Source organism: Panthera leo, chromosome B4 (genome assembly GCF_018350215.1).
Source record: "Panthera leo isolate Ple1 chromosome B4, P.leo_Ple1_pat1.1, whole genome shotgun sequence".
Taxonomy (NCBI): Eukaryota; Metazoa; Chordata; class Mammalia; order Carnivora; family Felidae; genus Panthera; species Panthera leo.
In genome coordinates, this window is record NC_056685.1 from 20,463,752 (window position 1) to 20,480,730 (window position 16,979).

The window sequence follows — 16,979 nt, forward strand, 5'->3', positions numbered from 1 at the left end:
AGTTTCCTTAGTCTCCTTTGATCCTGTGTGAATCCTACTCATCTTCCTAAAACACTGTTGTTTCACTGTTCCACGCTGCTCAAGAGCTTATAACTACTTGCTATTGTCTATTGTATTAAGTAATATAACTAATTTAAAATCCTTTGTTCTTTGAAGGACAATGTTAAGAAAATGAAAAGACAAGTGATGGTTTTTTTCAAGAAAAAGTAAACAATCTGAATACTATTATACCCATTTTAAAAATAAATTCATGGCTCAAGCCCTTAAAGCAAAGAAAACTGCAGTCCCAAATAGCTTCCCCAGTGAATTCTACTAAATATTTACGGACAAAAATGCTAACTCTTTACAAACTCTTCCAGAAAATGAAAGGAGAGAGGGCAGAATTATCCTGATACCAAAAAGAGACAGACATTAGAGGAAAAGAAAACTATAGATCCATATGCCTCATGAACATACACACAACCCTCGATAAAATATTAGCAAATTTATACCCAGCAATGTATAAAACAGATAATACGTCAAGACCAAGTGGGCTTTACCTCACAAATGCAATTTTGTCTCAGAATTTAAAAATCGGTTGATTTTTGTAATGTAATGTAATTTTGTAATATAATGTAATTCAACATATCAACAGAATAGAGAAGAAAGACTATATGGTCATCTCAATAGATACAGAAAAAGGCTTTGAAAACATTCAACAACTATTCATGATTAAAAAAAACCCAAACTCTCAGCAGGCTAGGAAAATAAGGGATGTTCCTATGTTCCTCGACCTAAGAAAAGATATCTGTGGAAAATTCACAATTAACATCATAGTTAATGGTGAAAGACGAAATGCTTTCCCTGAAGATGAGGAACAAGGTAATGAAGACCTTGGATAGGGCTCATTTTGTGGGTTTCACCACTCCTATCCAGTATCATACTGGAGGTCCCAGCCAGGGCAATAAGGCATGAAAATGAATTAGACATACAGATTTGGAATGAAGAAATAAAAATTACCTGTATTTACAGAAGATATGATTGTCTACATGAAAAATTACAAATATAATCTATAAAAGATCTACCAGAACTAATTAGGGAGTGTAGCAAGGTAATGGGATATAAGGCTAATATGCAAAATCAGTTGTATTTTTACATATTCACAATGAACAATTAGAAAGTGGACTTTTTAAAAGTATCATTTAAAATAGCACCAAAAAATATAAATTATTTAGATAGAAATCTAATCAAATATGTACCAAATCTTCATGTTTAACTATAAAACAGTGATGAGAGAAATCAAAGAAGACATAAATCAAAGTAGAGACACGCCATACTCATGGATTGGAAAACTTAATATTGTCATTTCTCCTCTAAATTCATCTATAGATTCAATATGATCTCAATCAAAATGCAGCAGTCTTTCTTGTAGAAATAAGTAAGCAGATTCTAAAATGTATGTGGAAAAAGCAAACAGAATGGCTAAAACAATTTTGAAAAATAAGAACAAAGTTGGAAGACTCACACTATCTGATTTTAAGACTTATTTTTATAAAGCTACCATAACCAAGACTGTGTTGGTATTGGGAAAAGGTTAGACACATAGGTCAATGTGTCATGAAAGATCCAGATAGACCCACATATATATCAATTGAATTTTGACAAGAGTGGAAAGGCAATTCAACGGAGACAGTCTGTCAACAAATAGGACAAAATAATTGAATAGCCATATGCAAGAAGACCCAATTTAATTCATATCTCACACAATATATAAAAATTGACTCAACATGGATCACAAACCTAAATGTAAAATCTAAAACTGTAAAACTACCGTAGAAAACATTGGTGAAAATCTTTGCGACACCAAAAGCACGGTCAGTAAAAGAAAAATTGGACTTAAAACTTAAAACTTCTGTTCTCTGGAGGTGTCTGGGTGGCTCAGTCAGTTAAGCGTCTTAACTTTGGCTCAGGTCATGATCTCACAGCTCATGGGTTTGAGCCCCTCATCAGGTTCGATGCTGACAGCTCAGAGCCTGGAGCTTGCTTTGGATTCTGTGTCTCTGTCTCTCTCTGCCCCTTCCCCGCTCACTCTCTGTCTCTCTGTCTCTCTCAAAAATCAATGAACATTGAAAAAAATTTTAAACTTCTGCTGCCTGAAAGACACTCTTAGGAAAATGAAAAGACTACACACGAAATGTTCATGGAAATATTTGCAAAAACATATCTAATAAAGGACGTGTATCCAGAATATATAAAGAACTCTCAAACCCAATGAAAAGAAAACAAACAACCCTATGAAAATGGGCAAAAGATTTGAATTCACACGTCACTAATAAAGATATACAGATGGCAAATAGGCACATGAAAAGACGCTTAACATCATTAGTCATTAAGTAAATGCAAATTAAAACCACAATCACATACCACTGCACACCTGTTAAGATGTCTAAAATAACTCATAACACTGGGGCGCCTGGCTGGCTCAGTCAGTAGAGCATGTAACTCTTGATCTCGGGGTTGCAAGTTCAAGTCCACATTGGGTATAGAGATTACCGAATAAAACACAAAATCTTAAAAAACATTAGAAATAAAATAAAATAACTCACAACACCACACTGAAAGAGGACGTAAAGCAACTGAGTCTCCCATACAATGCCAGTGGGAATGACGCAATGGGACCTAGCTCTGATGGGAAACAGTTTGACAGCTTCTTACAAAGTTAAACATCCATGTATCATATAACCCAGCAGTTCCGCACTTTGATAGCTATTCAAGAGAAATAAAAGCATATGTCTATACAAAATCAGCATGTAAATCTTTACAGAGGCTTTATTCTCTATATTATTCATAATCTCTAGATTATTCATAATCTCCCCAAACTAGAAACAATCTAAATGTCCATCAAGTGGTGAGTGGGTAAATAAACTGTGACATATTCATACAATGAAACATTATCCAGCAATAAGAAGGAATGAACTGCCGATACATGCATCAACATAGGTGAATCTCAAAAATATTTTACTTGGTAAGTGAAGCCAAACACATAAACTCGAACTGAATTATTCTATTTGTGATATTCCAGAAAAGACAAAACTATAGTGTGACGAAGTAAATCAATGGTCGCCTGGGATCAGGGGTAGGGCAAGGCTAATGACCACAAAGGGGAAGAGGGGAAATTCTTAGGGTTGTGGCAATCTCTGTATCTTCAGTGTGGTGTGGTTGCATGGCTGCCTAAATTTGCCAAAACTCATTGAATCGTTGAGTACTTTGGTGTTGTAGAAGTTAAACCTCCACATTCCAAATTGTGTGTTCTCCATTCCACGGCAGGTAAGCATTCTTTTTCCCTTATTGTTCTAAATGTGCTTATCTTCTCAATGCCTTATGAAGCCTGTGGCATTTATAGAAGGTGTTCCAAGCAGAGCCAAAGGATCACAAGTTATGGCTCCCTCTAACTAGAGTATGAGACGGCAACTCCTTGAAATTAGATAAGAAGTGTTCCAGAGGAAAATGTGAAGCCATCTTGATTTTTCTCCCAGACTTTCCAAAGAACTACTCACCAATGGCTATGATTCAATAAAAACTAGAGTAAGAACCAGTAGGAAGAGAGGGAATGCCCCCTAGGCCTTCTTAAGAGGGAGGTGTTCACAGGTCACCTGACCATAATGAACACTGGTCTGGATTCTGAAATTTCCTGGGGTCGGAGTGGGGGGGTGGGGGAGGGAGGGGGTCAAAAGATGAGGGGTAAGATGATTATTGTCATCAAGGTCTTTAAGGGTATCTTATGACTGTTGCTATTAAAAGAGCTTTGTCAGATTCACTTTAGAATCCATGAAAGCAGGGGCGCCTGGGTGGCTCAGTCGGTTAAGCGCCTGGGTGGCTCAGTCAGTTGAGTGACCAACTTCCGCTCAGGTCATGATCTCACGGTCAGTGGGTTCGAGCCCCGCATCGGGCTCTGTGCTGACAGCTCAGAACCTGGAGCCTGTTTCAGATTCTGTGTCTCCCTCTTTCTCTGACCCTCCCCTGTTCATGCTCTCTCTCTGTCTCAAAAATAAATAAATGTTAAAAAAAAAAAATTAAAAAAAAAAAAAGAATCCATGAAAGCAAAGAAGTGCTAGGCAGCCCAGAAGGTTTTTATTTAATTTTCTAAGCAGGGGTTTATGTACTTAGGGTCCTCAAATGGTTATATCATGTGCACAACAGCTGTAAATCTGAATGAAAAAAAAAAAAAACCTGTGCCAGTAAAAACAAAACAATTACAGAATTACATTATTTGGTTATAATTGCAGGATTAAGCACATGCTAAGGCCAGGCTCTGAATGCTTTTCAAGAGCCATATGAAAGAGATGCCATTATCACTTCCATTGTACATCTGAGGAAAACGAGACTTAGAGAAAATAAGTCCAAGGTCATGGAACTAGAAGCAGGTGGGATAAGGATTCGAGCTCAATTTTCTATGATGTCATGCTCCATACCACCTTTATTCATTCAACAAATATTCTTGACTACCTATCATGGAAAGTATAAGTAAAGAAGTAACAACCATAAAGGTTTAAATATCATGTTCTTCGTACGTTAAGACATTGTAACGTGCTTATACAACTTTAATAGCGATCCTATCTTAAGATGAAAAAAAACTTCTTAAGCAAAGTTATGAAAATCTACCTATTAAAAAATAGAATACATCTCTTGGATAAATACCCACGAAAGATTTTTTTTTATATTCCTTTCCACAAAATCTTGTTATTCTAGTCAAGTATGTCATTTAAAAATTTATATTCCACTTGAAACTAGAGATAAAGTCTAACCCTTAAATTTGCCATTTAAACTCTTGTGGTTCCTAAATAACTATTCATATAATTATTCAGATATATTAAGGAAAAAGAGAAAGTGAAAACTATTTTCATTCAGAGAATGGTGCAATATTATTGCAATACACAATGTAGCATTATCTACTCTTCTATTATATTTAGCTGGGAGGATTACTTAAAATTTTGCATAATATAAAACTATGCTTGACATTCTGATGCCTTTTCAATGTAAAGGTGTTTTTTTAATGCTTTTTTTTTTTTTTAATTATTTATTTTGAGAGAGACAGAGTCAGCATGAGTGGGGGAGGTGCAGAGAGAGAGAAGGAGAGAGAGAATCCCAAGCAGGCTTGGGGCTGTCAGCGCAGAGCCTGATGCGGGGCTCGAACCCACGAGCTGTGAGATCATGACCTGAGCTGAAACCAAGAGTCAGATGCTTAACTGAGCCACCTAGGCGCCCGTCGATGTAAAGAGTTTTTTGAAAAACATCTCAGGAATCATGTTCAAATCTAACCATGTTTTTGTACTATTTTCTAAAACTTTAGTAAAGGAAAGCTAAAAGAACAACCTTAAGACAAACACAATTAGATTGTCTTTATGCCTTTTGTGTCATTGGAAGGATAGTTAAGGTTTAGCTAAAGATTTAAGTCTGTTACTTTAGGACCTAAACTCCCCCACCGCCCGCCATTACTTGACAGGATGTTTGCTTGCAAAATGACTACTTTCCTATAGTCGCTCTTGATTTTAATATAACAGACTATCATTATGACTCAACCTGAACATTAGTCATCATGGAATGTCATAGTCTCTACAAATAGACAAATATTGATCATAGCAACTTTTGGAAACAGAATAAAAGCAAAATAAAATTAAAATGAACTCAGAAGTATTAGTTTAAAAGTGCTTTTAGGTTTCTAAGAACATATTAATCATCAGTTAAGTATCTCACAAACCTCTGAAATTTAGATTTTCATTTATGTCCACAACTACTCACCTACATATTGTAGTTGGATCTCATTTAAAATTTTCTGTCACCTTCAAATTTTAAGGAAAGCATATGAAAATTTCGAGTCTTCGTAGGCCTCACTTGCCGGTGTATTTCCATCTACACTATTATTCTTTACGAGTTTCTCCTCATTTCTTGGTCTGGAATTTACAGAGCACTACAAGCCAAATAAACATTGCTGATTATCTGATTAATTTTGACTTAGAATGCTGTTGCTCCAAATGATCCAGGCCTGTTTCCTTTGCACAAAATAAAAAAAATAAAAAAAATAAAAAAAAAATTAAAAAAACAATCGAGTAATTACCCAGATAATAGTAACCCAAGTCCAAGTTTCTAATTACATGGACTGAATTGACTATGTTCATACAAGTCTCCCTTTCACTCTGCTGTTAGTTGTTATTTTCTTAGTATTTTGTGACATTAAAGTGATTTTTTTTAAATCTTGCCCCTAGTCCCTTCTCATAAAATACAGATAAGATGCTTACATAAAAGAAAGGTGATTGTGAACATAACACTTGCAAGAGTAAGAACAACTATATTCATGTTTTAAACTTCATACAACAATTAAATGCTTAAGGAGGAAAAAACTGAGGAATGGAAAGGTTTCATCTAGTTTGTAGGTACTTGTTTTCAGAGTCGTCTGTAAAATTACTTTCTGAGCATTTACCATGGTGTTAAAATCAGTAATGCATAAACTATTTAAACTATTTTCTGAATACTTCTACCTATGCAAAAAATACGTGACAGTGTTGAAGACAATGATACTACTAAGATTTTCTTTAAAGGATTTCTAGACTGAATTTTGTGTAAAATGTTTTCAAGTCTATGTTTTGTTTTGGCAAGGCAGATAAAATATGTACTCTCTTGAAAATAACATATTCAAAACAACCGTAATTAAAATGTTAAATTCTTCACCAGTATTGTTTAAAATATTGTATGTATTTCAAAAATATTAAAACACTTTTACTAGGCCTTTCTTTGCCCAGGTGAGCTCTTTTAAAATATTAGTTCTGGTTTAAATGCTTAATTTAAGTGAATTAAAAACACATTTTCTATATTTTTTTTTAGCGTTTTTAGTGCATTTAATTCAGATCGTGCATTCTGATATACATAACTGGTTCTGAAGTGATTTGTTTGGTAAGTGATGATAATTTTTGTTTTTGAAATTATGCTCCTTTACACAAATAAATATGGATACTTGTACATTACTTAAGTTTCAAAATTAGATATGTAAAAAACATGCTCTTAAAATACAAACTTTTTAAAAATGTTTATTTACTTATTTTTGAGAGAGAGAGAGAGAGAGAGCATGCACAAGAGAGCATACACAAGCCGGCAGGGGCAGAAAGAAAGGAAGACAGAATACCAAGCAGGCTTCAAGCTGCCAGCTCAGAGCCTGATGTGGGGCTCAAACTCATGAACCACAAGATCATGACCTGAGCAAAATTCGGGAGTCAGATGGTTAACCAACTGAGCCACCCAGGCGCCCCTTAAAACACAAACTTTAAAAAAAATTACTGGCTTTAAGGGCACCTGGGTGGCTCAGTTGGTTAAACGTCGGACGGACTCATTTCGGCTCAGGTCCTGATCTCACAGTTTGTGGGTTCCAGCCTCACATCAGGCTCTCTGCTGTTTGCACAGAGCCCGCTTGGGATCCTCTGTCCTCCTTTCTCTCTGCTCCTCCCCCCTTCTCAAAAGTAAACATTAAAAAAAAAACCAAAAACTATTGGCTTTAAACAGTAATATTCCATAAAGTAGTCCTTCTTGTTCCTTTGTGTGTGTGTGTGTGTGTGTGTGTGTGTGTGTGCTCAGAATTCATGGAACTGGTCCAAACATCAATTTCTGAAGTATGAGAAAATACTATTAGAATAGATCCCAAAACCAGAACCAAAAAGAAAGGGAATCTATTAGATATTCTCTGTTGTTGTAGTCTAAATATAGGATATCTTGAAACTGATTAAGTTCTGGGCACAGTAATTCTGAGCATTACTGTGAGGCTCAGTTGAATTCAGTGTAGCTAAGACAATCTTGCTGTAATGGACTATGACAGAGAAAATAAACAGTAAATAAGCTTTCCATGATATTTCTTTTCATGAAGGGAAAAATTTTCCTTCCTTCCTCTTTTTTCTCTTACCTTCCTTTTTTCCCCCCTTCTTTCCTTCTGAAAACATTCAATCTCTCTCTCTTTAAAAATGTACTAACAATTTAAAGAACAGACTATATACATAGGAAATAATTAATTAGATATATTCATCAAAGTGAACTTCTTTCAACATGTCCCTCCTTCATTTTCATTCTCTTATAGCTAAGCCATGGGTCATTCTGGCTGAAACCAGATCAATGAACTAGGAAATTAAAGTGGTGATCTTTATAATCAAAGTAGAGGGAAAAAAGCCCAACCTGCTGTTGATTGGCAAACTGTGCTTATTATCTAAATCGTCTATTTGACAGAATTTTTTGGATGATTCACCAGCTCCCAATTTTCATATCACTTCAGTGGTGAAGTAGATATAAATTATGTGATGTAAGGAGTAAACTTGCCTGTCTTAATCCATACAAAAGATAAGCAAATTGTAATCATTGAAATCACTTACTGAATTTAAAGGTAAGTTGTTAGTTTTTATTTGTCTATTAGAGAATTCTAAGACACACAATTCAATCTGTTCTTTAAATGTAATATTGAGTATGATTTCTTTGTTTCTTTCTAATTGTCTTACCTTTAAATTAAAAGTTGCCTTCATCTCTTGGCCAACTGTATTTATTTTCCTTAAAAAAAAAAAAAATCAATTCCTCAGTCCTTCCTAGCTGAAGACCACAATTTTAGTCAGTACGACTCAGATGTTTCCATGACACATTAGTGCTTTGCTTCAGAATAAAGGCTCAAACTTCTTAAAGGAGCCCTAGAAAGACATGGTTTTTCTAGTGAGCATAACATTTTTTTCAAAATAATAGACTGGTTAGATACAAAGATTTGATATTAAAAATTATCATTTGATTCTTGTGTACATTCCTTTAATGTTACAGAGTTATCTTGTTCTGACTCAAGTAGCTAACAAAATCGTGGTGTGGAAATCTTGATGATAGTTTGCAAATTTCATTTCAGAAATTCAAGAATATTCTCCCTTTTTCACAGTATCTTGGCTATAGAATTCCCTGTTTGCGAAGTTTAACAAAATTATAAGTTTCTTAACTTCAAGAAATGCTTTATCTTTTCAAGAAACTTCATTTCTTACTAGTGTAATAATTTAACCTGTTAAAACTTAGGCTTAAAATATTTAAGTTTGCCTATTATTATATCACATTTTGAGGATTTATATTTGATATTTTCCTGATACAACTATCTGAAAAATAAATATTTCAAAATGATACTAAATGATGAAAATATTGCTTAAATAGGAATTGTACTACTTAAATATTTTGAATAGAAGTTTTGGAGGAAAAAAATCCAACACATTCATGCAAAACCATAAGTAAGCATGGGCACTGTACGACTGGTCCCAGTGTCTTTAATGTGAGTGGCATTTCACTTTCCTTCACATATTAAGGCACTAATTCTATTGAAATGAATTTGAGTTTTATCTAAAAGTCCATATATATATATATGATAGACTGTATGATGTGAGGGAGGGAAAAAGTTATATTTGTCTACATTAATTGTTGTAGCAACAATTATTTATAAATTTGTTAGGGATTGGATTAGATGTTTAATTTGAAAATAAAAGTTTTGTCGCCCCCTGTGAATTTTCAGTGTGGTCTTTTGACAACATATGTTCCATAAGACTCAGTTTGAAATCACTGAACTCTGTGATCATGAATGTACAAAAACTTGACCATTCAAATTCCAAGTCCCAATCTATGTCTTACCAAGTTAAGATATTTAATAAGAGAATGCATATAGATTTTATAAACCTCATTGAAATAATTTTGACCTATCCTCTCAAATGCCATGTATAACTCAGTTAAATATTTCTGTCTACTCTCCATTTTTGGTTAAAATAACTTTAAAATAACAAATCCTATTTTGATTAATAGGTATCTCAAGGTTTTACAATCACTAACCATCAAAGAATGAGTGTTGGGGGCAGAGAGATGGTCTCTTGTCTATAGGTAATTGTTAAGGGTTTTTAACGTCCTTCTCTCTAGAAAATAAGCAGGTATGCCATGGGCAAAGATAAAATAGAATCTCACTCGAACACATAGTTAACATTTCTGGTTTCTCTTGAGTACTTTGGCATATTGGCTGTTTTCACTCCCCCTGGACCATCACTAAACTTTTCATTCTAAAGGAATACTTCCTTTCAACTTTCTTTGCATAAAAGCAACAGCCCTTATACAATCTAGAAAAAAAAAAGAATGCTAGAAAATATTTTGTTTCATGAAACTAACAAATGTACCAATGAGGCCTTTGAGAAAAGCTGACCACACAGATCTTGTAAACACCCCAGCACATTTTAATTGTAGTCAGAATGCAGAGGCCAATATTAAATTGGTTTCTTAAAAAAAAAAAAAAAAAAAAAAAAAAAAAAAAATTAACAGCCCAAAGGATACAATGTATTTTAAAATACTCTAAAACACTGTTTTAAATGATACTTTCTAATTCTTTGAATAATCTCTAAATTCTCAAAAGAAAAATTTATCAGCAGTGTCTTTCTTAATATTTGTGATTTAGAAGGAAAAATCCATTATTAAATTAAGATTTTTGAGTATTTATTTTGTTATTCTCAGCTGCACATAATTGTTATTTAAAAAGCACTTTGAGGCACAGTTCAGTCTGTTGGCTTTGAGCCTGCAGAATTTTTTCAAGTCCAGTGAAAGCTCCAATGCTCTTTGCAGTAATCAAAGCAAAAATTTTTGGGTTTTTTTACACTTTCAGAATGTGTTCATCATAGTTTTTCTAACACTATAAAATGCATTGATTTTATTGCTGCAAACAATAGAGTCTGTATCTGTACAATCATGCTTTCTAATGTTCACACTTCGGTGTATTTCAATGGCTTACTTGCCAAGAACATACATATTCTATGTACATTTAAACAAATTCTTAATCCTGTGCTTCCTTCAAAGGAAGTTGAAATAAATATACCTATGGTAGAAAAATTCAGCTTTTCTAGTATCAAAAAACATATAATTAAAATTTTTGTGTGAGCCGTAAATGTACTCATCACTTGGGCCTAACACAAGTATATCTAGGCAAAAGAGGACAAATGCCTTGTAAGAGAAAGTAATCATATAGGTATAAGAGTAACATGACAGCTATTTTGGAAACAATCCCTGTGAATTTCCTAACTTTTATACTCTCAAATTCACAACCATTTATTGTATGTATTTTCCTCTTTTAAAATAACATTTAAAAATCTACAGTCAGGCATTAACGCTTTCTTTTTGACACTACACTGAGTATGATTACAATAATCAACTCAAATTCTATTAGAATATTAACAATCAGTGTTATACAAGGTCATAAAATACACATGTAATAAATGTAATGATCTCGGGTGTTGTTAATATTAACACTTACACAACTCTGCCCTGTAAAGTATCCCCTATGTAAATCAGATACCTGGAAAATTTTCAACTGATGCTAAATTATTCCATTTGTGTCCTGTTGTGAAACCAGGTGCTTTCTACGTATTGCTGTAAGTTTAAATGTTGATTATATTTATTAGAAACTTTTCTCCCCCCAAAATAAGCACTAAATTATTCCCACAGAAGTGTCTCACCTGGAGTCTGTTTCCAATAATCGCTCCTGGAGGCTAAAACACCTTTCCTGCTCCTTATCCCCGCCCCCCTCCCTCCACCATAAAGAACTTGCTTTTTAACTTTTCTTTTTAAATTCTTGTGATCAAAAATGCGTAATCTACTTTGCTTCTTATTTCCCCCCCCAAAGAATCATTTTTGTTCTCCAACTCCGTCGAAACACAAAGGCAAAGTTGAAAACTTTGTACAATATTTGAGTTTTTTAAGTTATGGATAGCTGAGCCAGGAATCACTTCTAATAAAACCCTTGCCAGTCCTACCTGTATTTTATTAAGAGAACTGCCTGATATGTGAAGACTCTTTCATTAAAACCACAGAGATGTCATAAGCACAGCAGCACAAAACTTGTGTCCGTTTGCTTTGGGGGGGGGAAGGGTCGTTATTTGCAGCGGCATATACAATTCCAATGATTCTGTCAAATGTTTGCGGATAATTTATGAAGCCCTCAATTATGGAAGTACAGTAAGACCACACGCGCACTGTACGCATGAACATATGTGTACACACAGACACACACACACGCAGGAAGGAATCCACTGCCATATTCCAGGACTGACAATGAAAAAGGAAAAATAAACAAGAATTATGTAACTTGAGGTCTACAGCCTCACTCACAAAAGGGCAACGCTGGGAGGTTAAGCTGTTTGAGTACAAACCGACCCCCCCCCCCAAACCAGAAAAAAAACACAACCAGTTGCTCTAAATGGGAGCTTCCCGCAGGCTTTCGCGCTGAGCGAGGAGCAAGGGAGGCGTAGTTTTCGGGGGGTGGGGGGGGGGGGGGGGGGGGGGCCGGAATCCCCACCTCTCCCTCCACTCCCCCCCAGGGGGTCTTTCCAGGAACGCTCCGGCGGAGCCCCGCAGGAGCTGGTGACAGACCTAGGTGAGCACCGAGGGGAAGAGAAAGCACCGAGCGCGTCCACAAAGCGCCCGGGGCCGCCCCTCTCCCTGAGGCGCGGCAGCTCTCGCGGCTGGCCCAGAAGGAAGGGCTGGACGGAAGCCACGGCGCCGGGAACGGCAGGGGCGGCGGGCGACGGACGGTGGGCGGCGAGGCGCGCTGGCCGAGGCGCGAGCCGGGGAGGCGGCCGGGGAGGCCCCGGGCTGGGAGGCCCGCCGCCCGCGCCGCCGCCCGGAGCCGCGTGCGCGCGCGGCCGCATCAGCTGAGCGCGCGGCGCGTGTCACGTGGTGCGCGTGTCGAAGGTCACGGCGCGCTCACAATGGAGCTCTCGGAGTATGTGCAGAAAGGCTTCCAGATGCTGGCCGATCCTGGCTCCTTCGACTCCAACGCCTTCACGCTTCTCCTCCGGGCGGCTTTCCAGAGCCTGCTGGACGCCCAGGCGGACGAGGCCGTGTTAGGTAAGCCGCTCGGCTCTGAGCTACATCGGCCTGGGTGGAGGGGCGCTGGGAGAAGAGGAGCGAGACCGAGCGAGAGGGGGAAAACCCCGGGAAGAGGAAGTCTCCGGGCTTTGCCCTTCGCTCCGGACGGAGTGTGGGGATGTGAACCCGGAGCGGACCCTGACCATTGTTCTGTCCCCAGTTGGCACCTGCACACAGCCGGCTACACGTTTCTGGTCTGATTTCTCCTCCCAGTCTCTTTGTTCCTTTGTAAAGCCCGTGTTCGAGTCTTGTTTGTGGCCTAAACATCTAAGGTTTGCAGCCTGGTCTGAGGCAAAGGCTAGTTGACACTTGGACTTCATCAGGGTAGCTCCCTGCAATTCAAGCGTTCAGTGCTAGGCTGGCAAAGGTTTTAAAGGCTCTGTTTCCAAAGAATTACTAGGTCACATAGTGTTGACATTTTCCAATCTAGAGAATACCTCAAGCCCCTGTGATCACTGCAACACCCCAGTTAAGTATGTTTTGCACAGGTCCCACGCCTAGAACTTTAAAATATGGTGCATAATGTTTTGTTCCGCACCAGTTACCAGGAGACGAGTCTCTTTCAAGTGGTCCGGTCAGTGATTGCGAGTGCCGTGTCTGTATGGATTGAAAGCGTATTTTAAGACATCGCTTTTAGATAATTTTCTTAAATATAAATATCCCAACAATTCAAATTTTGTTTTTTCTGTAGTTTCATGATCTAAACCCTTGTACAAAAAGTATGAAAGTGGAAGTTCTTTAAACGAAAATAGTAACCACCACCTGGGTTAATCTCAAAAAAAAAAAAAAGGATAGCTGTCAAAATCGGAAAATATTTTGAAAATTGTATTTTATATTCTGAACCCGTGTCCCGCTCTTGATGTATGAATGTCCTTGGAGCCAGTTATCCTAAAACTAATCCATTTTAGAGGGACAGTTTATTCATTCTTAAGTTTACACCATGTAAAATATTTGTCTTCTTATTTTCCTCTGAATATGCTGCATCCAGCGTTGTATTGACCACTTTTTAGTTATTTTTTTTTCCTTTGGGGTTGTACAGTTGTAAAAAAAAAAAAAACACACACACAGTGAAAAAGTAAGGCAAAATAAAAGAAGGCAATTGAGACCGGTAACAGAATTATTGATGTATGCTCATTATTGTTTTCCATTGACCTTGTTGTTCATCTCATTTACTTATAATTGCCAGTCTTTAGAGTTGAATTCTTTTTGTTATCTTGTTAAAGGGGATTTTTACCCAAATTAAAATACCCATTTTAGAAACATGACTATAAAGAATTTATTATCACAGCCATCACTAGCAATTAATTTATTTTAGATCACCCAGACTTGAAACATATCGACCCTGTGGTTTTAAAACATTGTCACACAGCAGCTGCAACTTACATACTGGAGGCAGGAAAGCAAAGAGCTGACAAGTCAACTCTAAGGTACAGGATTTATTTAAATATCCATTTGTTTTCAAATAGTATCTTTAAGACTCCAATTTCACTTTTTAAACTTTGGCTTTTCTCCCCCCCTCTAGCACTTATCTAGAAGACTGTAAATTTGATAGAGAGCGAATAGAACTGTTTTGCACGGAATATCAGGTTACTTATTTAAAGTTTTTTAAATTAATAGTTACTATTTTTCTTCTCTTTGCAAAGATGTGTTTTCTTTCTTTCTTTCCCCCTCCAGAATAATAAGAATTCCCTAGAAATCCTACTGGGAAGGTAGGTACTGTATAAGGTGTCAAGCTGAGCCACTTTTCACTTGCAGGTATGAATGGAGAGTCTGGTGTGAAACAAAACAGGGCAAAAAGACAGGGATCTTGACCAAAAGAAAAGGGGCCAAAGGGCAAGTGAAACAATTGAAGTTAAGCTAATGTTTTTTTAAAGGTAAAGTTTATTGAGAGAATTTTTTCAATGCTCTTTTACTCTTCAGAACTTGAAAATGAGGTTTAACAATTTTTGAATTCAGAGGAGATTGAAATTGTGTATGTGTGAGGTGGGGAGGTAGACACCATTCTTGGTAGAGAGAAATACCCAAAGTCTTTCTGTAGATATTATGTACAAAATTATCATTGTATTTTTTAGTATAGGCAGATCTCTTCCTCATATAACTGATGTTTCTTGGCGTTTGGAATATCAGATAAAGGTAAAGTTGAACAAACTGTTTTCTGGGGGGATTTAAGGAACTTAAAAAAAAAAAAAAAAAAGACTGAAGTGTATGTGTTGTGCTCTTTTAGACCAATCAACTTCATAAGATGTACAGACCTGCATATTTGGTGACCTTAAATGTAGAGGTATTTACACTATGCCTTGTCTAAAATTTAAATGTGTAATGAAATTTAAAATGTGCTTGATTTACATAAACAGCGTTTTTTTTTCTTCCATAGAACACTGATTCCCGATCCCACCCAGAGATTAGTTTTAGTTGCAACATGGAACAATTACAGGTACAGTATTAGGATCTGTGAATATGCCTGTTTGTTCATAGATGTTTGAGAATTATGCTTATGGAAAGTTCAAAAGAAAAACTAACCATCTGTCAGGAGACAGTGAAGGTTGGTGAAGGATTTAATGGGAAAGGGCTTCAAAAGCAGTATTTTAAAGTAGGCTTCACTTTTGAAATTAAGACATTACTAACAGAATTGGTTTATATTTGCTGTTCCCTCTGATTAAGATAAATTTCTGAATTGTAGTGTTGAGTGTGAAGTCCTTCTATTGTGATTAGTTTGATCCAAGAAGACAAAGCAAAATTAAGGGCATGTCTTTGAAAATGTCTTCTTTACTTTCAGAAATTAAACTTTCAAACAATTTTTAAATGGTTTTAAATGACTTTTTATAAAGAGGAAGTATACATAAAGTTCTAAAACTCTTTCATATTGCCAATGTAAGACTGGAAAAATTCAAAACTACGTTGATTACTGGACATGGTAACGAATTTATTTCTTACCACTTAAAACAATGAAGAGCATTACTTGAAATTTTGATGAATTTTGAATTTTTCAAAAGGCATCTCCTGTGGAATTGTTTTAATGCAACCATTAATCAAACTTTAAACTTTCTCAGAAAGTGTGAATACAGCGTAATTTTTGTTAGGTAACTGGAGAAATTTAGTTCTGACCTATCTTGCCTGTTAAGAGGATTCGGTTAGAAATTGTATTTCAAATCAGAGGGGAGAGTGGCCCATTTGAAGATGAGCTATTTCAGAGGGGAACCTTCTTTTGATCGATAGTGGCTTGCCAAAGGTTAAAACCCTCGTGAATTTTAAACTCGTTTAGAAAGTGCCCCGACTTTTTTTCTTGCATCTTTCTCAAACTTGGATACTTCTGCCTTGTGTGTTATCCTAAAAACGTGGCATTATAAACGTCTTTTAGGACTTGGTGGGGAAACTTAAAGATGCTTCGAAAAGTCTGGAAAGAGCAACTCAGTTGTAACTTGGGAAAGTTAACGATCCGCCCGGGTGTCGAGGAAGACCAGGAACGCCTTGTCGTCGACCGAACCACCGTTTGTGCGAGCTGGATGCCCTTCTCTTAAGTAGAAAAAAAACCGTTGCCTTTTGGATTTATGCCGCTCGTCAATTTTGACACTTTTTTACACGTGTAAAAGAGTTGAGGGAAATTCTGCCTATTTCAGACATCTTTAGCATAAACTGTACATTGATCCCACTTGGTCTTTTTCAAGTCTTACAAAAGGAAGTAGACAGTATTACACTCTGAATAAATAAGTTGTTCCCACAAAAAGAGTGGTGAGAGTTTGTTTGGATTTGAGTTTGTGTTAATTATTACTTTGAAGACATACATACGATTAGCGTTAACTTTTAACGATCGCCTTTTCTCTGGATTAAAGTTAAACACAGTGGGAAAGGATGCGATGTCCGGGGTTTGTGGAAGACCCCGTTTCGGGACTTGGGGAGCGGACGTGGTCGCCCCGCGGCGGGAGCCGGCCGGTCCCGTTACCTGAGCCGGGGCGGGAGCGGGAGCGGGAGCGGGAGCGGGAGCGGGGGGGGGGGGGGGGGCGGGGGGGGGGCTGGCCCGCAGCCGGACCCTCGCCCGCGGGGCTCCCGAGGCCCGGCCC

The 16,979-nt window shown here is 37.0% G+C and overlaps 1 protein-coding gene and 1 long non-coding RNA gene across 2 annotated transcripts; one reads left to right on the forward strand and one right to left on the reverse strand.

Moving 5' to 3' along the window:
* Positions 1 to 4,126: 4,126 nt before the first annotated feature.
* On the reverse strand, positions 4,127 to 11,879 carry LOC122225507. Its single transcript, XR_006205215.1, has 4 exons — positions 11,808 to 11,879; positions 8,508 to 8,690; positions 5,779 to 5,947; positions 4,127 to 4,187 (listed from the first exon to the last, which is right to left on the reverse strand). It is a non-coding gene; the product is annotated as an uncharacterized LOC122225507 (long non-coding RNA).
* Positions 11,880 to 12,710: 831 nt separating this feature from the next.
* On the forward strand, positions 12,711 to 16,645 carry COMMD3 (COMM domain containing 3). Its single transcript, XM_042945084.1, has 8 exons — positions 12,711 to 12,900; positions 14,237 to 14,348; positions 14,444 to 14,507; positions 14,596 to 14,630; positions 14,994 to 15,054; positions 15,146 to 15,202; positions 15,296 to 15,355; positions 16,280 to 16,645. The coding sequence occupies exons 1-8, from the start codon at positions 12,762 to 12,764 to the stop codon at positions 16,337 to 16,339; spliced, it is 588 nt and encodes a 195-aa protein (XP_042801018.1). The 5' UTR covers positions 12,711 to 12,761; the 3' UTR covers positions 16,340 to 16,645.
* The last annotated feature ends 334 nt before the right edge of the window (positions 16,646 to 16,979 follow it).

Bases quoted from the DNA above. Each gene is read 5' to 3' on its own strand.
- COMMD3 (XM_042945084.1), top strand. From the start codon at position 12,762: ATGGAGCTCTCGGAGTATGTGCAGAAAGGCTTCCAGATGCTGGCCGAT. The intron at 14,508-14,595 runs GTTACTTATTTA...TTCCCCCTCCAG, and splicing joins TGTTTTGCACGGAATATCAG to AATAATAAGAATTCCCTAGA. The intron at 15,203-15,295 runs GTATTTACACTA...TTTCTTCCATAG, and splicing joins TGGTGACCTTAAATGTAGAG to AACACTGATTCCCGATCCCA.